Raw genomic sequence first — 25,367 nt, 5'->3', positions numbered from 1 at the left:
GGGTGTGCATGTTGACGGAGCCCCCGCATGCCTGAGGGGTCAGTTTGCACGTCCCCCGACGCGGAGGATGGACCCCTGACCTTGGGGGTGAAGGGGCCCCCTCGCCTTCATTCTCCGGTGGGGAGGTGGCTTCGCGTCAGCGCGGCCTGACCTCCTCATTTGTCTTGACGTCACGTGAGGGAGCCTTGGTTGCAGCTCACGTGTCCCACTCCGCTGTTGGCCACCAGGAAGCCTCTCCCGCCCGGGGTGCCGGGCCGGCCTCACCTTCCCTCCGCTGCTGCCCCTTGTTCTGGACTTTGCTGCTGTTGGGCTTGTTCTTCGGGTCAGTCAGTTCTCAGGCAGGCAGAGGGCAGGGGGCCCCATGGGAGGATGGGACCCTGGCTCCATCACCTGTGTCCTCCCGGCCACCTGCGTGTCAGGGCATCTGACTCTGCCTGCACACGTCGTGGACACCCTCATCAGATGCAGACGGTTCCAGGAATGCACCTTCACCCCTCTGACCAGGACGGCTTGATGCTCAGGTGTTGCGTGTGGACGCGGGCTCGGGGGACCGTGCGGTGTGACCGGGTCCCTTGGACCTGAGCTGGGGATGCAGGCACGTCCTGCAGGTGCTGGCGGGTGACCCGACGAGCTCTGTGGTTTCACTAAGCGCCTCTCTTTACTTCTCATGGTGAGATGCCGGGGCTCCCTGCTCAAGTCTTGGGGAATCCAGTTCTTGTTCTTGCCCCAAAGGCACGTGCTCTGCGCGGTGGTCCCGTCGGTCAGGAGGCCCCACCGCTGTCCTCAGAAGTGGACCCTCCTCCTAATCCTCCGGGGCGAAGGGTGAAGGCTCAGGCTGCCAGCTCAGGTCAGATCTGAGAACTAGACCTCACCTGTGGGACCTGAGCCTTGACGTCAGACCAACATTCTCCAGGGAAAACTTGGGATTTCTAGAAGACTCTAGAAGCTTCAGGGTACATGGGGCAAACCCAACAGGCTTGGAAAAGACTCCTCTGGACCATCACAGAGCTGGGGGCGGAGGCAGCTGGTATCACAATAAAGAAGTAAAGAGCTTTGGAATCTACTCAAAACACGTAAAAATGGAAATCAAAATATTCTTATTCTCTTCGCTTTTTTGCTCTGGTCACATTTTGACCAAATCGGAGCTTGAGAAGTTGAATGCGTGGGAGGACGGAGGGTCGGTCAGAGCCTAACTGCTCGGATGTGGCGGAGAAGGACACACTTGCTGCGGGAGGTTGAAAGCTTCGCTCGCTGGGGGACCTCGGGGGGGAAAACTGCCTGGACTGGGAACCTCCTGGTTCCGCGCAGGGAGGGCTGAGGAGCGCGGTGGGGGCCCCAGCGAAGAAGCGGCTCTCTTGATTGTTTGTTTTTAAGATTTTATTTATTTGTTCATGAGAGACACAGAGAGAGGCAGAGACCCAGGCAGAGGGAGCAGCAGGCTCCCTGTGGGGAGCCCGATGCGGGACTCGATCCCAGGAGCCACCCAGGCATCCCTCCCATGATTATTCCTGTGTGTGACCGGCTGTCCTCTCTGCCAAGAGACACGGCCTGAGGCACCGCCTTCATCACGTTAGCATCACATGAAGCACCGGAGAAATGCCAGGTCAGTGCCGGACACACAGGGCAAGAGGGACCCCTCGTTCCTTCCAGCTGCTGCCAGCGTGACCCCTGGATGCGGCTTCAGAGCCCAGAAAAACTTCTTGGGCCAACTCTGCTCCCCAGAAGCTCATGTAGCTTGATGCCACGGGGAAGTCTTAAGGATGCCGTCACCTGGGGCGCGAAGCCTGCATCTGCACCTTCATAGGAGGTGACATCCCATCCGCCTCGAAATGCAAGAGGGAGTCGTGGGGAGAGACGCGATGTAATCTGAGCTGTTCTTTCCAATCTGCTCCTGCCTCGGGTGGGCTGGTTCTAGAACAGCGCTGTTCAGTGTCTCACGGATTTCTGTTTCTCCATTTCTCCTGCTCCTCGTCCTCCTCCTTTTGTATAATCTGGCTTTGGACCCACATGGCAATTCTGGCGGCAGCTGAGCTACTCCACTACTGGAAAGTAATTAGATCGTGCTCCTCGGGATTGTCGAAGACACGAAAAAAATAATAAAAAAAAAATGTTCAAGTGTAAAGCTCATGAGCTTTTGGCTCAAATGACCATCAATGGTGGTGCCAATGATTAGAGTTTTAAAATTCGTCAAAAGATTATGGATTTACGAGCAATTCACTATTTTTGTGAATTTTGTTTTTTAAAAAAAAAGCAAAAAAACAAACTAAAAAAAAAAAGCAAAAATAAATAAATAAATAAATAAATAAATAAATAAATAAATGAATGAATAAATAAATAGCACCTGTGGTTTTGAAGCAAGACCATTTTCTGAAAAGTCAAGGTTGACGGAGCGAAAGCTTTTTGTCCGTGATGCCTTCAAAGCAAAACCCGGAGTCCTCTTCACAGCAGCTCAGGAAGAGGCGAGAGCACGCTCAGGACAGACCAGCGCGCGGCCCTGGCGGGAGGCTGACTCAGCCAGCAGGTGCACCTCCCGGCGAGGTCACGCCTGCGGCTGCTGTGAGGACAAGCGGGGACGCAGCCCAAGTGCGTGGGGGGCTGTGGCCACGGAGGGGGCTGGGACCTGGGGCCCAATGTGGCTGCGGACAAGCCGGCGGCACGTGTGGCCTTCTGCCTTGGAGCAGGAGAGCATCCCCTGAGCAGGTGACGGGGGGCGCGACCCCCCAGGCACACTCCCTGCTCCGTCTGACTTCACGTGAATACCGTGCTTTTCATTCTGGCTTTATTCGCTATTTTAGCCCCCTGTTGAGGGACCTTTTAATTCACTCATAACTATTTTTTTTAAAGATTTAATTTATTTATTCATGAGAGACCCAGAGAGAGAGGCAGAGACACAGGCAGAGGGAGAAGCAGGCTCCATGCAGGGAGCCGGGCTGCCCTCACTTATAACTATTAATTCACGGAGCAGGATGTTTTAAAAGCAGATTCTCTAGAATTTTCTGACGATAGATAGTGGACACGTTTGACTTTAGAAGAATTAATATAGGGACCCCTGGGTGGCTCAGCGGTTGAGCACTTGCCCTTGGCCCAGGGCGTGACCCCGGGATCGAGTCCCACATCGGGCTCCCTGCATGGAGCCTGCTTTTCTCTCTGCCTGTGTCTCTCATGAATAAATAAATAAAATCTTTAAAAAAAAAAAAAAGAATATAAAAAAAATGTTCTTGGGGGAAGTTGGTGGAAGTTTTCCAGAAAGAAAGGAGAATGTCCCAAAGCATCATACGTGTGGCTGGTGTTTGACGAGAGCAAAGCCATCGGAGAGTGCAGAGAAGAGGGTGCTGGGCTGGCCACGTGACCCACGCACCGTCACTGCCTCGCACACGTGGCCAAGAGAGGCCGAATGTCCCTCCGTACCCCTAGCATCATCGAGTGTTTCATTCATTTGGGGAGGGGCGGGGAGACGTTACTTGTGCGGAGGGGACTCTGAGGTTCAGGGACATGTCAGAGAGCGTAGTTCAGGCAGGAGGGTCGGGCCGGGAGGAGGCTGCCGTTCAGATCCGCGTCCAGGAGCCAGCAGCTCCGGGCAGGGGGCGGACGTGCCACTGCCGCTCACGGGATGTCGTTGCTCCGCCTGTGGGGGGACACGACGGCCAAGCCCTGGTGCCGTGGGCGGGCCCTGCGGCTGCCGGAGCCGGACCCTGGTGGCCTCCAGGGTGCAGGGGGGTCTCAACGTGAATCTCCAGAAAGGTCGTGCCCCGAAGCCCTGAAGCACGGCCTACACGGAGCCCCTGGGGCCCTTGTTCTGGGAAGAGCAAGGGGGGCGGCCCTGGGCCTCGAGCCGGGGTCGAGAATGAGCGTCTGCCCCCGGGGAGGCCGGACCGACGGCCGCGGGACACCGCAGTGGGAGCCCAGCTCGGCGCTGACTGCCTGGCGCCCTCACGCTGCTCACTCGAAGAGGGGAAAAGAAGTGTCCGCGCAGGAAGCGCAGCCGGGTGGAGCGCCGCGACCTGACGGTGTGCAGGGTGGGGGGGACCTGGGCGACTGGCTCCTCCCACCCGTCTCCTGGGCCCAGCGCCGCGCCCCTGCCTCTCTGCCCGCTGCGGCTTCTCGTCCTCGGAGGGCGGGGGCTGCGGCCCCGTTGCTCCCTTAGGAACAGAGGCCCCGGGGTGCCGAGCTGCCCCCTCGGCCGTCTGGGCCATCGGGGCCGTGCGCCGACAGCCTCCTGTGCTTCCACGGGCAGCAGCCACGCTTCCCAGTGTCTGGAATGACACAGCGATGTCACCAGCCTGACCGGTCGTCGCAAGAGACGGCGAGGCCCCTGGCCTAGAGCGGAGCGCACACGTGCCAACACGAGCATTTCCCCACGGGGGCCGAGCCCTCGTCGGCGGGAACAGGTGTTCACCTGTGTGCTCCTCCCTGAGTCGGCCCCGCGGGGTGGGCGCTGCCGCCGGGGACAGGGGGATGGGGAACGGCTGAGCACGTCCCAGTCTCCCGGCGCTCAAGACTCCAGGCCAGGACCTCGCTGCTGACGCCCGCTGCCCCGCCTCCCGCGCCCAGCCTTCTCCGACACCAGCCGGCGGCCCCGGGCGTCACCCCGCGTGACCCTGTCTACCTGGAGGCGGCTCAGGCCCTGCACGCAGTTCAGGGGCTCCGGCCCACGGCGCTGCCCCTGCCCACCGGAGACACCCGTCCAAGTGCAGGCTGTCGCCTCTGCTTGGGTCCGACCGGCGCCGGATCCCAGGTTCCCGCGCCCCCTCCTCCGGCTGGACTGATGCGCTAGAGCCGTTCAGGGAACTCGGCATTTTCCTTACTAGGTGACCGGTTGATTCTCAGAGGGCACAACCTGGGAACAGCCGGATGGGAGACATGCCCGGGGAGGGGGTGGCGAGGAGCTTCCACACCCTCTCCGGGCGGGGGGCACTGTCTCCCAGGCCCCACGTGATCCCCAGCCCACAAGGTCTCTGGTCCCCCTCCTTCTGGGTTTTCACGGAGGCCTCATCATGTAGGCGGGATTGACTGACCATTGGCCAAGGGTGGTGGATCCAACCCCCAGACCCACTCCCGTCCCCAGGGGTGGGGAAGTTCCAACCCTCCAGTCAGGTGGTTGGTTCTCCAGGCCGCCTGCCCCACCCCGAGGATCCCAGAGCCACCCCATTACCATAAAGAGCTTGTGATGCCAGTAACAGGAGCCCGTCCCACTGTGTCAGGAAACCCCAGGATTTTAGGAGCGCCGTGCCGGGACGGGGACAAGCCCAAGTATGCGTTTCTCGCCCCAGATCCTGCAGTCACAGGAGGGAAGGTGGAGGGAGGTCTGTGCTCCCTCCTCCGTGCATCGCTGCCCCCAGCCCAACGTGCACAGTCAGCCCTTCCTGGAGACGCGGAGGGGTGAGGCGGGGCGGGGGGAGCGAACCCAGGCCCTGCTTTTATTTGGTCCCGAGCCCTGAGCCCTGGGGTGAGACCCAGGGGATGCCGGGCGCTGTGCCCTCAGGACAGTCCCTCCGGAACGGGCACGCGGGGGAGCAAATCAGGTGCACAGAGGGAGGGACCCAACGCGAGTGTCACCCCCTCCCCGCCCAGAGCCAGCAGCCCTGGGGGGCCCGTCGGAAGGTGACCGGGGTCCCCTGCAGCCAGCCTGGCTCCTCTCGAGGGGGTCCTGAGCCTCATCCGTTAGGGGGCTCTGTCCCAGACTCAACTAACGCTGAGGTGCTCGTGATGTCCCCTGGGGTACGGGGGCGGGTGCAAGAGAAGGGGGGATAAGGCCACTGTCCGGGAATTACGCGGCCTGGCTGAGGAAGGTGAACGCACACCTATTAACATGTGCATACACGATACATACGGTTACTTTTGCAGTCGCAGCTGGCTCCCTCCTGTTGAAGGCGACGCAGCCTGCGCGTGGGCAGATGTCCCTTGGGGGAGCACGGTTATTTACCCCGCCACCAGCTCTCGGGTTCAATTCACGCCTGTCCCTGCGGCACCGGGAGTGGGTCCTTTGCAGCCGGGTTCCCCGGGGGGAGGACCAGGCGGAGAGCAGGTTAGCAGCCCTCCGCGGCGACGCTTGGAGCTCAGGAGAGCCCTCCTCCCCGGACTGCTCTGGTCTGTGCTGAAGTGATAGTTGGTTTTTGTTGGAAACCAAGACACGGGGAGGAATCCAGGTGGGTCCCACAGGCCCTGCGGGAGGTCGGTCCCACCTGGGTGGCGCCCATCTGACTCTCTGCACTACAGGAGGCCAGGCACCCAGGGGTCCCTCTACACCACGCGGCCTAGCCCTGCGGTGCTCCAGTGTCCCTGCTTCCTAATTCCCAGCCCTCCGGCCTCTAACAAAGCCAGGGGTCCTGGCATCCTGCTTCCACGTCCCCACGGTTAGAATAATGCAGATTTCCATTCTAACCTCCCCACACACATGCACAGTGTAACTGAGGCCACCTGGGGTCAAGGACAGGTCTGGAGGGAGGGTGAGAGGTCAGCTCGAGGGCAGGTCACCGTCCTTCCACCTGCGGTGCCAGCCCTGGCCAATGCCTGCAGGCCCGGCACTGAGGGTTTGGGTCACTGCGGCCTGGAGGCAGGTCTGAGGCTGGAGCCCAGGACACAGAGGGCCCAAGGGGAGCCCCCTGACCAGTCTGCCACAAACCCAGAGGTTTCAGCTCCACAGATTGATCATCTTGTAATTCTGCAGGTCAGAAGGCCCATCTGGGTCTCAACGGGACTAAAATCCAGGTGTGGGACGGGCCATGTTCCTTCTGGAGGCCCCAGGGGAGAGGCTGGTCCCTGCTCCTTCCAGCTTCTGGGGCCGTTTGCCTTTCTTAGTCCTTCCTCCGTCCCTGAGCCCCTCAGCCTGGGGCGCCCCCATCTCCCTCCCTCACCCCCACCCCCATGGGTGTCTGACCTCTGCTTCCGTGACCTCTCCTCCTCCGACTAGGCCTCTCCTGCCCAGACAATCCAGGGCCATCTCCCATCTCAAGACACTAACTTACATCTGCAAAGCATCCCCTTGCCCTGCAGGGTCACCCATTCCCAGGTCTAGGGGTTAAGATGAGGACGTCGTAGGGGCCGTCACCCTGCCCATCACACCCATGAACCCGGCCCAGCCGGGACAGTGAACCCAACCGACCGTCGCAGCATCGCTTCTGGGAAGGAGCCTGGCCTGTTCACAGTTCCCAGAGCATGGGTTCGGCCCCCGAGCCCTCGGCACGGTCCGTGGGAAATGTGTAGCTGTGAGCATGCAGATCCGGGGTGGAGGCATTTCCTCGGTGCAGAGCAGAGTGGCCGGTGCCGGCCGGCTCCTCCCGATGGCAGACAGACAGCCGTGCCCGTCCAGCCGGGCAAGGGAGCAGCGGTTACCAGGGACGAAGGCAGTGCCCGGCAGGCGGCTCCCCGTTGGTCAGAGGCCCCGTCAGAGGAAATCCCATGGCCGGAGGGTCCCAGCACCTGTGGTTTTCGCTCTCAGTCCCAGCTCTGGGGTCCCCTGGGGCCGTGGGGCTCTGGAAGGCCAGTCTGAGGAGCTGAGGCCCAGGGAGGGAGGCAGACGTGCCCAAGGGGAACCTTCCAGGAGCCCAGCCCAGCGGTGGGCCTTGGTGCCAGCACAGGGCTGCTGCTCTGCTCCATCCTGGGCCCAAGCCCGGGACGGAGGCAGAGGCCAGACTGGTGGCCTCGAGGGGCCACGTTCGTTGGGTGGCTGTGCAGCCCGACCCGGGTTCCCGCAGGCCGACCTTACAGACCCGCTCACACTGCTTAGGAACAGACCCCGTCCTTTCTTTCTCGTATCTGTCTTCACTTCTTATCATCTTTTCTCCTCTCTAATAGCCTTCGACAGAGACGGGGTCTTAAAATTGGGATATTATTCCTTCTGGAGATTTTGGGTTCTTCTGTGTGAAAACACAAAGCTTAATTCTTTGCTCTTCTAGAAACAAACTGGACGGTGGGAGCCGGGGTTGCTCATCACAGCAGCCCGTTTACTGTCGGTGACGCCGGGAGTGTGGGCTCGCATGTGGCCCGATGGCCCGTGAGTGGGGAGTGTTTACGGGGAAGCCCCCTCGAATCACGGGGTCCCTGGGTCGGTGGCCCGAGGCGCCCCGGAGCGCGGGCACGTTACAGCAGAGACAGGTGGCGAGCCGGGAGGAGCTTGGACCTCCAGGGACCCTGACAAGCTCCTTGCTTTGCTCGACTTTGCTGTCCTTCCTGGTGAGAGGACGGTCAGCACAGTACCTGCCTCTTAGTCAAGTGGGAAAGCAGGGGAAGCTCTGTAAAGTCCCCTAAAAAGCCAGGCACGGTCGTTAACGATTTATACGTTACATAAGTGACCTTTGCAAACGTGCGATGTTCAGGCACCAAGGGGTTTTTGGGTCCGGGCGCAGGCTGATGATTTCTTTTTCTTTCTTTCTTTCTTTCTTTCTTTCTTTCTTTCTTTCTTTCTTTCTTTCTTTCTTTCTTTCTTTCTTTTTTTTTTTGAGGGTCAAAATGAACATTTTATTTTATTTATTTTTTATATAAATTTATTTTTTATTGGTGTTCAATTTTTTTTGAGAGTCAAGAATGAACATTTTATTTTTTTATTTTTTATATAAATTTATTTATTTATTTATTTATTTATTTATTTATTTATTTATTTATTTATTTTGGGGGGGGTTTCAATATAAGTTTATTTGCAAAAGCAGGTGGTAAGCCAGAGTTGGCCTGTGTGTTTTTTTTTCATATATTTTTTAATAATAAATTTATTTTTTATTGGTGTTCAATTTGCCAACATACAGAATAACACCCAGTGCTCATCCCGTCAAGTGCCCCCCTCAGTGCCCGTCACCCAGTCACCCCCACCCCCCGCCCTCCTCCCCTTCCATCACCCCTAGTTCGTTTCCCAGAGTTAGGAGTCTTTATGTTCTGTCTCCCTTTCTGATATTTCCCACACATTTCTTCTCCCTTCCCTTATATTCCCTTTCACTATTATTTATATTCCCCAAATGAATGAGATCATATGTTTGTCCTTCTCCGATTGACTTATTTTTTTTTTTTATTGGTGTTCAATGGCCGATGATTTCTTGACTGAATGTGTTCGAGGGGCACTGAGGTGAGTTTTCCACTCGCGCAGGTGTGTGGTCTGGACGGGCGATGACCGCGTCTTCTTCTTCAACCCGACGATGCAGCTGTCGGTGTGGGAGAAGCCCATGGACCTGAAAAACCGTGGAGACCTCAACCGGATCATCGAGGACCCGCCCCACAAGCGCAAGCTGGAGGCCCCAACACGTAACTACCCACTGGGCTATTCACATCCACTTTCTTAAGTGTCTAGACTGCATATTCCCCAGGGACACGAAGGGAAAGCGTGTTTTTCCCGGTTATGCTGGAGCTTGAGTTTTAAAGAATGGTGTCTGCTGCCTTAGGATTTAGGAATTACGGTTCTATGGCACTTTCTGCTGGAGACACTTTCTTCCCAGGGGGCTTGGCCAGGACTTTCTTTTCGCCTCTCGTGAGGTTGTTAACTCAGAGAAGACGTTTTTCATTCCCTCAGGTTCTTCATTCTCCATCATCAATTAGCCAACATTTAATTTCTATTCCAAATGTTTCATGAACCCCACTTGGGAGACCTCATGCACACAAACAGGGGTGTATTTCCTTCCTCTTCACACATTCATTCTGGAGCTTTGAAGGGAATGCATGCATTGTTGATTTGGAGGTGCTTGAACTCCAGGGAAAGGCAGGGGTGCGGGGAAGTCCGCGTTCCTCTGCGGGGTCCGGGGCGCTTGGCGGAGAGGTAGCTGTGTCTGAGGACGCCTGTGGAAATCCCACTCCCCCGGAGTCAGAGAAGAACAGTTAGAATTTCAGCAAGAATATTTTCCGATTAATGGAATATATTTTTTATTAGCTGCGGTGTTGGGAAAGCCCCATTCCCCACGCACGTGGGTTAAGATAGCGTTGGCTACACCGGAGAGACCTGAGGTCAGGGGCGCCGTCCCAGCCTCAGATGCACACACTTGGCTGAGCGGCCAGGAAACTGGATCTTGACCCCTTGAAAGAAGGCCTTTGTTTTATATTTATGGGGCATTTTATTGAGTTTGCAATGATGTTTTCAATCCTCATCACAGAGAGGGTCAACCCAAGACAGCATCTACCCACATTTTTAGTCAAAGGCAGAGGCGTTGAACTGGAACTTTAGAAAATGGAATTATACAAGTTTTCTTAACATGTTTAACGGTGCCGAGGGACTGGAAAATGCTGCTCTTCCAAAGCTGGTGGTGGTCTCTTGAGATTGAGGGATGCGGGTTTAATATGCTTGTTTCACCTGAGATAACGGAGAACATTCTCCAGAGAGCCCGAGTCAACGGATGTTGGGAAGAGAAATGTCTTAGGCGGGTATTTAATTGAATCTGCGGAAACGTAGCTGCATTGAGGGACTTGCAGGAATCGGGTTTGTGATTTTGTTTCCTCCTTTGATTGGTATCCGTTTTTAAAAGGGATGTTTTCTTGGAAGGTTTGAAAACAAATCCTCATCTCCCGAGGTCCCGTCATGAGACCCCCAATCCCTTGAGAAGACCCCCAATCCCATGAGAAGACCCCCAATCCCACGAGAAAGATAAAGGTGCGGTGATCGGAGCTGTGATTGGACTTGATTGGTAAAAGCCAAGGGATGCAGGCAGCTTCCTTCGCTTGCACACTCGTGGATAATTGGGTGTTGTTTTTACCTCCCCCCCTTCCTCCCTCCCTTCTTCCCTCTTTTTTCCCCCGAAGCGTTGGCAGGCATGAGAAAGGAACTCATGACCAGTCAGCACATGGTTGCTCTGTGGCTTCTCTCCTTCGGACGTAATGAAGCCCGGGTGTGGGAGAAACGGAGGGGGACCGCAGAACCTGAGGTCCCCCCACTGCGTCACCTGCCACTGCAAGGCTCGTGGGGACTGGGAGGGATGACAGGGCGGAGCGGAAACTGAGGTCTATTAAACAGTCAAAGAGGTTATTGGAGCAGAAGCCCGTTCCGACCAGGCAGCGACACTGTGGGAAGCAGTTCTTGGGGCCCATGGGAGCCCGGGAGAGGGGTATGGGAAGGGAAACCGTGGCACTGACTGTGGCTTCGAGCCCACTTGGCGGTTTGTGATTGGCCGTCCGCGGCGTTTTGATGGATTTTGTGACCTGAGACGTTTACTACGGGCTTGGGTTTCGGTTTGCTTGAGTAGACCTGCAAGGCATCGGAGCCATGTCAGCCTAATGGCCTCCTGGTGTAATTAATTTAACAGCAGGATCTGAATTACCTGGGTCATAGATCAGTGCTCCATTTCACCACTTAATCTTTAAAAAGGTAGAGAGATGGGCCTTAAGTCTGACAACCACAGCCAGTAATATCTGATTAATTTAGATTTGATGTATCAAGACACCTCGTCTTCCATTAACTCATAACCACGGCCCTAACTACTCTAGGTAGACAGGTGATGAAACGTTACATGTGGTTACAAAACGAGTTTTAACCTTGCTTCCTCTTGTAAAAAAGAGGAAGAGATTTTCTTAAATCAGTGGGATTTTTTTTTTAACCTGAATCTTAAAGATATGCAAACGACCTCAATCCTTCACTTCCTGTTGTGGGGTAGAATTGACATCTATGTGCATCATTTCTGATTTTCTCAGATCCGCCTGCCCAAATTGTTTTGTTCGCAGCAAAACAATTAGGACAGAAGGTGTTTCTGGAGGATTAATTAGCGATTAGTGGGCAGAGTGGATGACCCCCAGCCATCAGCAAGTGACATTTCTCCCTGGCTGTTCATCCGTCATGACTCATCAAATGATTTGACCCTAATTATTGTAAGAACCAGCTCTAGGGGAGATTGTTCTTGGTGGAGAATTTTGTTTTTCACATTTTGTTCCTCCAGGAGTCATTTTGGATTTGAATATATTCCTACCTGTTTCTGGTCTGAAATAGAACGATTAAGCTCTTCAATTGATACCAATTATTTTTCAAGAGGCAAATGAAATAAATGAGTCTCATACAACAGCTGCCACATTTCGGGGCTCTCAGTGTCTGTGTGCTAGGGACGTGAGGCCCGGGGTGGGAGCTCATGGTGTCAGGCGGCTTCGTGGTACAAGACACGGAGCTGCCAAAAGCGCTAAGCCACTCATCACTCAGCAGATAAGGGAAAAATCCCCTTTTTCATTCAGTTAGCGTTGCCGAGAGACTCAGACAAAGACCTGAATTATTTCCTAATTATCTTGCACTGTATCCAGATGGTTTTATAGCTCCAGTAGCTATGCTGTTGGTTGGGAGTAAATACCCACCCAACAAGGGTGAACCGGGAAGCACAAGCAGCATTTGTGACTTGGCCTGAGGTTCGGGGGCCTTGGCCACCTGCTCGGGTGAGAGGACGCTCCCCGGTGTCCTAGGCCTTGGGTGGCCCTCAATCCCACCAGACGCTGGGCTCTGTCCCTGCGTTTACCTGCACACGGGAGCCCCCGGGTGGGAAGCTCCCTGGGCCTAGAGCAGCCCAGGTGGGAGAGGGGGTGGGGCACGGGGCACCTGTGCGGCCTCCCCAGGTGGGGCCATCTGTGTGAGCTCCCTGTGCTGCTGGGACACGTGATCACAAGCTTAGCAGCTCATGGCCCGCCGGTCGGTGGGTTTCTCCAGCCCCTGGGGCATGGGCCCTGGTTTCTGGGGCTCTGGGCCCCTCGCCGCACCTTCACAGGCAGCAGGGCAGTGCCCTCAGATCTTCCTGCCCACTCTTCCGCCTTCCTCCTCCCCCGGGAGGGTCCTTCTGATTACACTGTGCTCACCTGGGTGACCCGGGACGGCCCCCAGCCCCAGGTCAGAACCTAGTATGCTCGCGGGTTCCAGGGACCCGGCGTGGCCGTCTCTGGGGCCCTCATTCTACAACCCGCCCGCTTCAGGCCCGTTTTACGGAAGAAGGAGTTAAAGGACATCGGTGAATTAACCTGCCCAAGGTCACGTTTCTCTCAGGTGGGGGGTCCAGGATTTGCACCCTGGTGGGCTTGACTCCACATCCGGGGGGAGCTGTGAGCCTGTGACAGGAACGCGGCTCCAGGAAGCGCTTTACTCCCTGTGCCCGACGCCCCCAGAGTCAGGTGCAGGCGGCCTTGTCCTTTCAGCAGAGGGGCCCGGACGTCACTCGGCTTCAATTCCTCTGTAAACATTTTAGTCATTTATATCCAGGACAAATGTACAGTGATAATGATGCTCGTTTTGCGAGTGGCACATAAAGCCCTGCCTGTGAGTAAACACAGCTGTGCCTGGTGAAAGGGTGGCTTTCCCGAGCTTTGTCTGCCCCGGGAGAGCACACAGGTCTGGGAGCCACGGTGCGACCAGGTGGCCGGGCTCCGCGGACAGCGTCCCTGTGACCGGTCCTTGCAGCCCGAGGTGGGCAGCACCTGCCCCAAGGACCAGGTTGAGGGGAGGCCCCCCCACGCGGGGTTCACCCGGCCCGGCTATTTGGGAGGGACCCTGACCCTCTGTGGGACCTGTATCCCCCACCCGGCAACCCAGGGGGCCCCTGGCCTGTGCCCCCGGCCTGTGCCCCCTCCTTGCTCTGTGAATGATCCAGGACCCTGGACGTGGCATATGAGTGGAGCCAGGCCAGCCCTCCAGGGCACGGGCGGAAGCCTGTTGAGCTCTGAAGGCACCAGGCGGCCGGGTTGGGAAGGAGCAGGCCAGGCACCTGGGCAAGGGCCTTCATGATGCTCTGGAGCCCTCGTGCCTCGTTTGCTGCAACCTGGGGACCGGGACAGTGGGGGCAGGACGGCGGGGCAAGGTGGTGTGGTCAGGGTGCCAGAGCAGGGTAGCAGGGCTGGGACGTTGGGGCAGGGCCTCCTCCGAGGTGCACCAGCGAATCGAGCACTGATACAGGGGCAGAGCCAGTGCCTGGGGCCCTGCGTGGCCTTGAACAGGCTGGGAGAGCATCTTCCTAAGTGGTTCCCAGAACCCGAGGCTTCACGCTGCCTCCCCCGCTGCCGACCCAGGAATGAAGGAGGAGGGTGGGGAGGAGAACCTGAGCTCCCTCCCAAACCAATCACTGTACTTGGGGCCTGGATGACCAGCCCTGGGCTGGAGCCAACAGCAAGTGGGAGGCCAGCAGGCATGGTGGGCAGTGATGGGCCGGGTCTGGGGGTGGGGACAGAGCAGTCAGTCCCCGGACCAGCGGCCAGGGTGCTCCCTGGGGAAGGACCACTCACTGCACCAGACGCGGGGAGGAGGGCCCACCCGGGAGAGCCTGTGTCCTGGGGAGCTCGGGAGGGGTCGGAGCCCGGGTAGGTGCAGGGTGGACCTCAGTGAGGAGGCTCCATCAGTGCAGCCTTTCCAGGGACCAAGAGGCTCGTCCCTCGCGGTGACTGACCCCCGGCTCCCCGGACCCTGGCCCGGCAGCTCCTACCAGGGCTCCTACCCTCTTTCTGGGGCCGCGTGCACCACCCCCCAGCTCTGCTCCGGCTCTCTCTCCGCCTGACTTTGTGATCCTTCACTTCCTTCAGAAATTGAATATGACCTGCAGGGAGCAAAGGACGCAGACAGCAATTTTGGTGTCCGGAGGCCCCCAGCTAGTGGGTGGAGCCACGGCCAGGCCCTGGATCTGCCCTCTCCCATCCCTCGTGTGCTCCATGCAGGCTGACAGCCCCACCCATCTCTGCCACCTGCCCTGGGCCTGCAGAGGAGGGAGCAGGGAGGAGGGGAGGGGGTGGGGAGGAGGGGAAAGAAGGAGGAGGGATAGGGAGGAGGGAGCAGGAAGCAGGGAGGAGGGGCAGAGAAGCAGGGAGGAAAGAAGAGGGACAGGGAGGAGGAAGGAGGAGGAGCAGTCAGGAGGGAGAAGGGAGGAGGTGGGGGGAGGAAAGAGCAAGGAGGAGGGTCAGGGAGGAGGCAGGAGGAGCAGGGAGGAGGAAGGAGGAGGGACAGGGAGGAGGGGCAGGCAGGAGGGAGGTCCTGAGCCCTGCCCAGGGACCAGTGTCTCCGTGGGTTCCGTGGTCTCCTCCAGCAAACCCGAGCACCTCCAGCAGGGACCTGATGCTGCCCCCGGGCCGTTGGTGTCAGAGTCTAACTGAACCGTTGGCATCCAGGCCCCGTCGGCGCCCAGGGAATCAGAGGCGTGGTTGTTGGTGCTGGAGGGTGCCCCAGAGAAACGGGGGAGCCCTGATGCTTGGCAGCCTTCCCCGACTCCCAAGAGCGTGCCCACGTCCCGCTGCCGCCGCCGTCACACCTCGGGCCGCTCCGACCCAGCCTCGCGCACAGGCCCCCGGGGGCCTCTTGTCCAAGCAGCAAAGCACCCCCGCCTTGCCCCTCTTTTTGCCCAGGGCAGCCACGGGCTGGGGGGTCTTTGTCTCTTCGGTGCCCCGGGAGGAAGCAGGGCGCCTCCCCTTCCCGTCATCTTGCGCGCGAGCACGGATCCCCAGGAGCCTCAGGACAAACAGCCTTAAATGAATGACAGACTCCGTGGATCTAGAAGGTGCAGACAGAGCTGTGCACAGAGGCAGGGGGTCAGGTGCGCCGCGGCCGCTGCCCTGTGCGAGCTGGGCTCCCGCGGGCGGGACGGGCCCTCTGAGCACTGTGCCCTGAGTCCTGGGGCGGGTCTGTAGGGAGCCTGCGGGCCTGGACCCTGGCTCCCGAGGCCCAGATGCTCCCCGCCGAGCACAGCTCCCTCCCTCCCGCTCCTCCAGCTGGACGTGCTGATGAGAAGACCTTTGTGCACGTCCGGTGTCTTAGCAGCGTTCCTGCGAGTACTTGTGTCCTACAAGTTCATATTATTAGAATTACCAGGGCAGAAGGTACGTGCCTTTTAAATTTTCCTCCAAAAAGAGAGCCCAGGGGGCTCCGTGGGTGAAGCGTCTGCCTTCGGCTCAGCTCATGATCCCGGGTCCTGGGGTCGAGTCCCGCATCGGGCTCCCTGCTCTCCCTCTGCTCCTCCCCCCTGCTCATGTTCTCTCTCTCTCTGTCTCTCAAAATAAATAAATAAATAATAAAAAAACAAGAAAAAGAGCCCAGTGCACACACCCATTAGTAGATTCCGCGCACTTCCAGAAGCACTGTGCATCCTCGACGCTGAATTCTGAAAGCCGTCCTTTGTTTCCGTTGGCATTTCTTTAATTTTGAGTGAAATGGAACCTTTTCAAGGGCTTATTGGCTGTTCCTTTTGTTTTGTGTCCCCGGGATGTGCTCGGGTCTGTCTCCGTTATTGAAATACGCAGACTCTTGCAAATATCAGCATTCCGGCTACGATTACAGTTTTTTTCTTCCTCTTTTGATTTTTTTTTCCCATTTAAAAAAAAAAATGGGTCTTGAGTTTTGTCTTACTGTTTTAAAACATGCGTAACGTGGAGCTTGCCGTTCTTTTTTTTTTTAATTTATTTTTTATTGGTGTTCAATTTACTAACATACAGAATAACCCCCAGTGCCCGTCACCCATTCACTCCCACCCCCCGCTTTTTTTAAAATTTTTTTTATATATTTATTTATTTATGATAGTCACAGAGAGAGAGAGAGAGAGGCAGAGACACAGGCAGAGGGAGAAGCAGGCTCCATGCACCGGGAGCCCGACGTGGGATTCGATCCCGGGTCTCCAGGATCGCGCCCTGGGCCAAAGGCAGGCGCCAAACCGCTGCGCCACCCAGGGAGCTTGCCGTTCTAAGCGGGCAATTCGCTGCTGGCGGCGGCCTTCGCCGCGCTGTGCAACCGTCACTCCCGCCTCCAAAACTTTCTCATCACCCGCCCAGGAGCCGGGTGGCCGGTGTCAGCAGCTCCCCGTGGCTTCCTCCCCGCGGCCCTGCCTGTCCACGCAGCCCGTGCGGACCACCCATGGGTGTCCTGCTCCCTCCGCGGAGGAGAACGTCTTCACGGCTTATCCGCGTTGTGCAACGGGTCCGATTTCCATTCCTTTTTCTGGCTGAAGATGTCCCATCGTACAGATGGGCCCCACTGGTGCACACTTGGGTCGTTGCCCCTTTGGGGCCATGGTGAGTGGTGCTCGTGCAAACACTGCACACAAATACCTGTTTGGGGCCCGGTTCCCAGCTGTTTAGTGTAGAAATAGAAGAGTGGAGTTGCTGACTTGTAGGGTCACTCTGTGTTTGACCTTCTGAGGAGCAGCCAAGATGTCCTCCACAGCCGTGAGCCTCTTGGGAGGGCCCACCAGCGGCAGGCGTGCGTCCCCGCGGCCCCTCCTCCTTCATCCTTGGCCAACGTGCTGCCTTCTGTTGTTGTGGCTCATGGTATTATTACTGCTGTGTCTGCCATCGCAGGGCTGCGAGCGGTGCCTTGTTCTGGATCGGATTAGCGTTTCCCTAAAGATTACACGTGCGCAGCATCTTCTGGGTGCTCCCTGGCCGTTCGTACGGCTTCTTTAGAGAAATGTCTATCCATGTTGCTTGTCCTTCTTCTTTTTTATTTTATTTTAATTCGGTTGGTGGTGTCGTGGTTGGTGGTGGTGGTGTGGAGTGGTAGGAGTTTCAAATACGATCTGCTTACCAATCCCTCACGCGACGTGGTTTGTGAATATTCTTTTATTTTTATTATTTTTATTTTTTTTATTTTTTGGTTTGTGAATATTCTCGCCCATTCTGTGGGTTGCCTTTTCACTCTGCTGCTAGTACTGTCCTCGGATGTACAAAAGGTTTTAATTTTATGAAGTTTCATTTATCTGGTGGTGTTTTTTTTTTTTTTCTTTTTTCACCTGTGTCTTGGTGCCAAAGGTACGAAACCATGACCAAATCCAATGGCAAGAAGATTTCCCTGGAAAGTTTCATGGTTTTAGCTCTCACACTGATCTCGGAGTTCACGCCTGTGAATGTGGTTTCTGTCCCCTTCTTTCTTGTGAATGGGCCACGCTTTCCTATTGCTCGGTACGCGTTGTGATTTTCTTGTTGTTGTTGAGAACTGGACTTTCTGAGTTCATCACACAGCGAGTCTGGAAAACAGCTTCTCGTATCCTCAAGGGACTTCGGGTTCTGGCTGGTGAAGGGCTGGAACCATCCATTTGTCACTTTTCCAAGATTGTGATCCTTGTCGGGTGTGGTCCCTGGGGTTTCTGCTCCATCGTGTCCGCCGTCCGTATAGGAAGGCGGCTCTTCCCGGCGGCTCCGCGGTCTCATCAGAGCCCCGAGTTCTGGAGTCAGAGTCGGGCGGTGTCTCCAGCTCCGTGGCCGCTCTAGAGGACCTGCTGGCCCCAGGACTCCTCCTCTGTCTCTCCCGCAGCCTGCCCACCAGACTTGCATTTTTATTTTTTATTTTTTATTTTTTATTTTATTTATTTTATTTTATTTTATTTTTCAGATGCATTTTTAAAGGCAGTCACATTTCTGGATATTTCCCTTTATAGCTTTTGGATTCCGTGCCTTGATTTAGGAAGGCTTTACGATGAGACTATTCCCAAAAAACAAACAGAAATCTTCAAAAAAATAACCAACATCTTTATAATCATACGACCTCATTTCTTTAATTAAAAAAATATTTAATTTTTCACGTCTAACCTTAGGTCTCCCTTGGAGTGTGTTCCAGGAGCAGCCATGGGGAAGGGCCTGCCCGTCCTCCACTTTGTTTCAAATTCTGGCCATAGCTCTGTGCTCTTCATCACCCTTGTCCTCTGCCCACGGGACAAGCAGATGGCAAGCACGACCCCCTTCTTTCTTGAAAACCTCGCCGGAGCATCAGGCTTCTGGACGCTCTGGGAAGGAAGCACACCTTGGGAGAGATTGCAAACATCCCGCAGTGCAGACAGGCAGACTCATGGCAGGTGTGGGGGTGCCGAGGTGGAGCCCATGGGACGGCCCCACGCATGTGGGGGCAGAGGACCTGGAGCCAGCCCTGGAGTCTCATGGGGAGGGTGCCGGTGGGCATGGGGGGCACCTGGTGGAGTGTGCAAGGTGCAGGTGCCTGTGGGACACGGAGGCAGGGAGGCCAGGAGCGGGGGCCTGAGCGTGCCTCTGGGGGTCAGCAGCCTGATGCCCAGCACTGGGGTGGGGGGCATGTGGGAGGAGTGTGCAGGGCGTGAAGAAGGCAAATCCTGCCCCATTAGCTCATTTATCACAAATGCTCTTTCTCTGGTTCTCAGTGAGGAGGGGGCTTCTGTCCCCTAGGGGATGTTTGGCAATTTCTGGATACATTTTGGTTGTCACAACTGGGGTCTGTCCCCACTGCTACTGGCGCCTACCGAGCAGCTCCCTCCAGCACCCAGGACCCCTGAGTGTCACTAGAGTGTGAGGCTCCGCGCAATGGTGCAGCTCAGGCTACGATGCTCAGCTTTCCCTGGGCTGACATCCCAGATGCCACCCCCCACCCCCGTACCACACACTGTCCTGCAGGGAGCCCGCTCCGCTCCATCTCCATCTGGGCAGGGTCCACGTCTGTGAGGCCTCCTCCCTGGGCGAGCCTCTTCCACAGGGTCCCATCCTGCTGGTGCACCAGGCTCACAGGCTTGTGGCCGGGTCCCCCAGGGCCCACGACAGCTTGGAGGGGGGGGGAGGACATGGGTGGGAGGGGCCTTAGAAGCAGGATGCGGGTGGGCTGGGCCAGCCGGGAGCTTCCAGAGCCTGACTTTCTCATCTTGCTGCCAGCCCCACTCCAAGAGCGTTGACTAGATGGGGATTGGAGCCCTCCTTGGGATTCCAAGCAGCGCATTCCTGGAGGCGTGTCCTCATGCGCAGGCTCCTCAGGAAGGGTGGGCTTAGGCAGCCCGGTGGGCGGGGACCGGGGCCTCGGGGACCTGGGGGTGCTCAGCAGAGCCCCGCCCCCTGCACCTCTGCCCGCACAGGACCCAGCGTGAGAAAACCGTGTCCTGGGTCTCATGGATACAGAATGAGAAGCAGGGCCAGAAGGCAGCTGTGAAGCCAGGGAGCCTGTGGGAATCACTCATCTGTCAGGACTGAGATACCGATGCTCTAGAACCGTGTGGAAGCTCGTTTTCCCTCTCCCCCTTTTGGAGACACATAGGAAACACTGAAGCACCTTTTCACTTTTTCATTCCAAAAGCTCATCAAATATTTACAAGGCCAGCCTCCTCGGGATGGAAGGGGGGGACCCGTCTTCAAAATCAATTTGGGTTTTTGATGTAGACGCATAGTCAGGAGTGAAGTGGATGCCTCATGTGCGAGAGATGTGCTGGTTCCCTGCAGGGACACGGGGGGGGGGGGGGCTCTTGGTTCCCTGGCAAGAACGTGAAGCCCCCCTGGAAGGGCTTCTCCGGGGCCTGCGTGCCCAGGTGGACGGGGAGGCCTGGGGAGGTGCCCACCTGCCGTTCTCCATCCTCCGGCCTGGCTGGACCATCTCGCAGCCTCCGCACACAAGGAAATCAGGTGTCTCTTCTGCTGGAACACCCAGGGGTACAGGAGGTAGCGGGTTCTCGGGCTTGAGGTCTGTTTCCTTAATTTCCAGATGACTCTGCGTGAAAACGAGCGCTTTTTGGTGTTTTGCCGGAGTGACGGGAGCTGACACTCCAACCTTGTTAACTTGATTCTCTTCCAGCCAACCACAGCGACGGGTCACGGTCTGAGGACGGCAGGGGAGACCGCAGCCTGAGAACCAAGAGGAACCGGTAGGTGACAAGGCCTTTTGCGCCGGTGACTTTCCGTAGCAGACAGTTATGTGGTGTAGAAGGAGAGGGGATCGCTTGACTCTACTGACGGAGCGCAGAACAGATCGAACCACCAGGCAGACGGCGGGAGGCCTCAGGTCCCGTCTCACTGACTGCTCTGGGGGCCCCGGGCCTCCATGGGCAGGTGTCTCAGTGGCTCCCGGGCACGTGGATGTTGGACCGCGTCTGGCCTGCACTGGGCCTCCCTGGTGCCCATGTGCTCAGCCCCATGCATGGAGCCGTCGGGGTGCCAGGGGGGCCATGGGATGGGTGAGGCCATGGGTTTGCTTTGGGCAGCTCTTGGGTTGGAGTTGGGTGCCTCCTGCTTTTGCTTTGTGAGGTTGGGCAAAGTAATTCCACCCTGACTGCTGATCTCCCGTCTGCGCGAGATGGCAGGAGCTCCCAAAGGCAGCTTGGGGTGACAGGGACTGCGAGGGAGGGGGAGGCGCTGCGAGACTACAGTCACGCTCCTCGAGTGCACAGCCCTCCGTGCCTGTTGCCCTCTGGGTGTGGCGGCAGCCCCCGTGGCCGGACCCGCCGTTAGCCCGTCCTGCAGGCCACGTGCTGGGGCTTCTTTCCTCCTGAGTCCTACACAAAGGGGTAAATTTGGGATCCGAGTGTCTAGGCTCCCTGGCCGGGGGCCGAGGGCCTGGCTGGGGTGCTGGGCAGCCGTCTCCGGCACAGAAGCCCTCGTGGGTATGTTCTGCTTAAAATATGTGCCTTGAGGGTGCCCAGGTGGTGCAGTCAGTAGGCGTCTGGCTCGATTTCGGCTCAGGTTGTGATCTCAGGGTCCTGACATCGAGCCCCGCGTCAGGCTCTGCGCTGAGCGTGGAGTCGGCTTGTGATTCTCTCTCTCCCTCTCCCTGTCCCTCCCACTCCTGCTTGCTCTCTCTCTCTCTCATCTCTTAAATAAAAATCTCTTTCATAAAAAAAAAAATGTGCCTAAGAACCCAGAGCGCGTTCAGGAGGCAGGTGGTACAGTGGCAGCCCACCCCGTCCTCTGCCCCAGTTCAGCACAGCCTCACGTTTGAAGCCTCTCTGAAAGTCAGGACATCGGCAGGCTCTGCGGACGGCAGAAGCGGTGCAAGGAAGAGGCCCATGACGGGCACGAGGGCTCGAGGAGGGGGTCGGGTCGGCGGGCTGCGGGGGCGAGGACGACGGGGGAAGGCGTTGGCTAGGATTCCACTGCCGGCTTGTAAAAATGGGCATTTTAAAAAATAGCATCACACATGGGAAGTGTGATCCTCAAAGCAGCAAAGATAAACCGTACGCTGCAAATCTGAAAAAAAAATCAGACCTCATGTCATCGATTTATTTGTTCTGGTTAAAACCATCGCCCTGTCACCGTTTTTTTTTATGTCCCCCGATTATTCTTTGTGTGCTTTTGTATTTTTATATTTTTTAAAAGATTTTATTTTTAAACAAACAAATCTCTACATCCATCTTGGGCTTCAACTCACAGCCCCGAGATCAAGATTCGTGAGCTTCATCGACGGAGCCAGCCAGGCGCCCCTATGTCACCCAATTATTCTTTAACCCTATGTTGTGTAAAGTCTTAAAAATACAGTCTCAATATTATTTTTACATACCAAAAAAAAAGTTTTCTTAGAAGAAGCAAGCGTCCCGCAGTGACACCTCTGCACAGTAATGAAGGAAAATGCACCTTGCCTCAGAGCCCATGCCCAGCCGGCATCCTCAGCCCGTCTGGGGGGCGTCCTGAGAAAGGATGGTGGGAGAGAGAGCAAGCCCCCCGACCCCGGCTCCGGGCAGCGGGCACCTGGCGCCTGACCCCGCCGGGATGGGCCTCTTGTCTGTGACAGACGACAGACGGACGAGCGTGGAGGCACAAACCTGCAGAGTTCTCCCTGAGTGGCTTCGGGTCCCCTCATTTCACTGCCTCCAGGCCTTTCCTCTGTGCACCCCCTCCAGAAATCATTCTGCAGACGGGGGCCCGGGTATATTGTAATCTTAACTGATAACAAGCAGACACCACAGAACATTCCAGAAACAATACAGGGAAGGGTGAGCACTGTCCTCCCTAGGAGAGGGAGCTGTCCCCCCCGGGGTGGTGGGGACCCAGGCTGCCGCTGGGCCGGGCCTGAGGCTCCCTGTGGTGCTGGGGTCCCACCTTCTCTTTAGAAGGTCACTTTTGGGCGTCAAAGGACACCTGCATGTGCCACAGAGGATGGACGCTGTGTGCCTTCGATGGGACAGGGGCTCCAGGAAAGAGGGTAAAGTGTCACCTCTTTATGTCCAGACCATGGGCATCTGCCAAGCCTGCCTCTGTCCGTCTTTGGATAAATGCATCTAGAATCTCAAAAACCAGACGCGCTTCCTGAGGCACCAGAAATGCGGAAATGTAGCCGCCGAAGGATGCTGTTGAGCTCGTGCTGGAGGAGACGCTGGGCTGGATCCGGAGCAGCTGGGCCATCTGCCTGCGTGGCCCGATTTCACTCATTTTCCCACAGGACTGGCCTTGACTTCCCATCAGTTGGCATTTAAGAGACGTCAGAACGTTAGTTTGCGTGTGAACCGAGTGAGGGGCTTCCGTGATTGAGCGGCGGCTCGGGAGCCGACGCGGGGGCGATGGGTAGAGCTGCTCTGCTTCCCACCCGCAGACCCCGGCCCGGGCCGTGGGCGCCGCTGTCGGGGCGGCTCTGCTCTCCCACGGAGCCCTGGACGGCACTGCTCCCCCTGCTGCGGTGCAGCCAGACTGGGGATCTAGAATGTTCCAGAATGTTCCACCGTTCTGCTCAGTCATCTCTGAGCCCTTCGCACAAACCTCCTGCTCTCTTCCGAAGCCTCACTCTTGTGCTGGTTTTTCCAAACGCCCCCACCCCCACCCCGCAGCCAGATCTCCGTGGGGTTGCTCAGAGCTCATCGCCCCGGGCCGATGATCAGCGCGGCATCATGTTCGTCTTCTAGAAGGTTATGATCAATAAATTCAGGCTCTTCTCAAGCTCCTAACCTCTTTTGTGTATCTTTAATTAGTGGATCCTGGCTTAGATGGTAAGAGAACGGGCCTCCAGAGGACTGGCTGACATCAATACCTTTGACCTACCTTTTTTTCTATGAATAATAGAATTTTTCCTCATCCAGAAGCCCGTAAACGTGTGACTCACTAGCAACCATGTTTGGGAAGAAAGGGAAATTGCCGCATGCTCCCTTTGGACGTTGCATTTCTCTCGGACCCTGGCACCTCTCATGGACGTTCTGCACACTCTTCCGCAGATCGGATGAGATCAATTGATCAAGTGATTCAAGTCTAAACGATGCTTTTCCTAAAATCCCCTGGGAATTTCATGGGAAGAGAAATATGTCCCAATGACAAGCTTTCAAATTGCTAGGATATTTTAAACGAGCTGGCGAGCACCACCTCGAGTAGCTTGAAACCCGTTCATGATACCTGAGCCCACCTCCCCCCGGGGCCCGGAACATTGATTGCTTCTTTGCGTTTTGTGCGGTGCCCAGAGGTACTGCCAATTTCCCGATGTGCCGTCTTTTCTTGGTTCACACTTGCTCGTCACACGTGCGGTCTATTTTAAGAACTTGGGATTTATTGCAAATAATTGAACTGAACTATTTGAAGGATTCAGCAAAAGCCAGTGATTTAGTTTAGAAATTGGGATGAAATGATCTGCCAGACACATTAGAGAAGAGATTGTCAGCGACACGTTTGGCTCCTAGACCTCCCAGGGGGAGCCAGCTTTGGCCAGTTGCTAGGCTGGGAGGTTCCTCCGACCTGATGGCTTCCTGGAGCATGAGAGAGTGGCCTTGCTCCTTCCGCGACGATGAGCCCCGTGGCTTTGGCATAGATTCCCTGTCCTGTGCGTGACCAAAAGGATCTGGGCTTGGGACATTGTTTATCTCTACATTTGAAGGTTTTGGATTTTGTGGGTTTGGGGGATGCCCAGTTGGTGGCTTTGGATGTAAGTGGTAAAGCTGACTTTTTACTGTAAAATCTTCGTGTCGAGCGGGGTGTTTTGCTGGGGTCGGAATGCAGCTTAGGCTGGAGACCTCAGCAAGGATAGAATCCTTAGGAAGAACCCTGTCGTTTTTCTACTTCCCCCAAGGATGTCCTGCATATTCTTCTCTTGACAAACCACAGCGGCCAGGGCATGTCCTGAGCAGGGCATGGACAAGGCCGGGTCACGAGGTTGTGACCTGTCTGCCTGCAGTTCTGCAGCTCACCTGGGGGAACCTAATGCTGAGAAAATCTATCTAGAACAACAACAGCAGCAGCAGCAGCAACAAATCACTATCTGAAAGACCAAAAATGCCTACTGTTAAATGTGGAAGTTTCACAGACTCTACCCCTGGGACTGTCCCACGTTGAGCCCACATATGGAGAGAGCCAGCCGTGGAAGACGGAGAGAAAGCCTCCTTCTGCGTCTCTGGGCAAAGGCAAGCGATGGGCGTGAGCCTTGGGCCTTCTGGGAAAGGCCGTGGCCCTGGGAAGGCAGACAGAGGAGATGAAGAGACAAGGGGCCACGTGCCCAGATCGTAACCCAGCCCCGCTCTCCCCCGCGGATCGCCTTCTCCTGCGGGCTCGCATTGAGCAAACGTCCACTGCCACCCACTGCGTGGGCCCCAGGGACACATCGCCAGCTGGAGGTCACTTCCTGTACCCGGGAACTCTGGCCCCAGAGAAGGGAGTGTGGACGGCGTGTCACACGATCCCAGCTTCCCAGACACGGTGATGCAGCACCACTGGACGGACCAGAGTTTCCTCTCGGCCGGGAGGGTTGGAGGGCACCCTGGGGCAGGTTGTGGTCGTGGAAGGTCACCATCCTGCTCCACGTCCCTGTGTCACCCCTCTACCCTCTACCCTCTACCCCTGAACTGGCC

General features: G+C 56.6%; 1 protein-coding gene across 1 annotated transcript in view; it reads left to right on the top strand.

Moving 5' to 3' along the window:
- TCERG1L (transcription elongation regulator 1 like) overlaps positions 1 to 25,367 on the top strand; it is a 182,843-nt gene that overhangs the window by 125,452 nt on the left and 32,024 nt on the right. The window contains exons 7-8 of the mRNA XM_038579146.1: positions 9,074 to 9,228; positions 20,411 to 20,480. Of these exons, the coding sequence (XP_038435074.1) occupies positions 9,074 to 9,228; positions 20,411 to 20,480 (225 nt within the window). The remainder of the gene's footprint in view (positions 1 to 9,073; positions 9,229 to 20,410; positions 20,481 to 25,367) is intronic.

The sequence above is a fragment of the Canis lupus genome, chromosome 28, assembly GCF_011100685.1.
Source record: "Canis lupus familiaris isolate Mischka breed German Shepherd chromosome 28, alternate assembly UU_Cfam_GSD_1.0, whole genome shotgun sequence".
Classification (NCBI taxonomy): Eukaryota; Metazoa; Chordata; class Mammalia; order Carnivora; family Canidae; genus Canis; species Canis lupus.
Note: the sequence above shows the minus strand (reverse complement) of the source record. Positions and strands in the feature narration are given on the sequence as shown.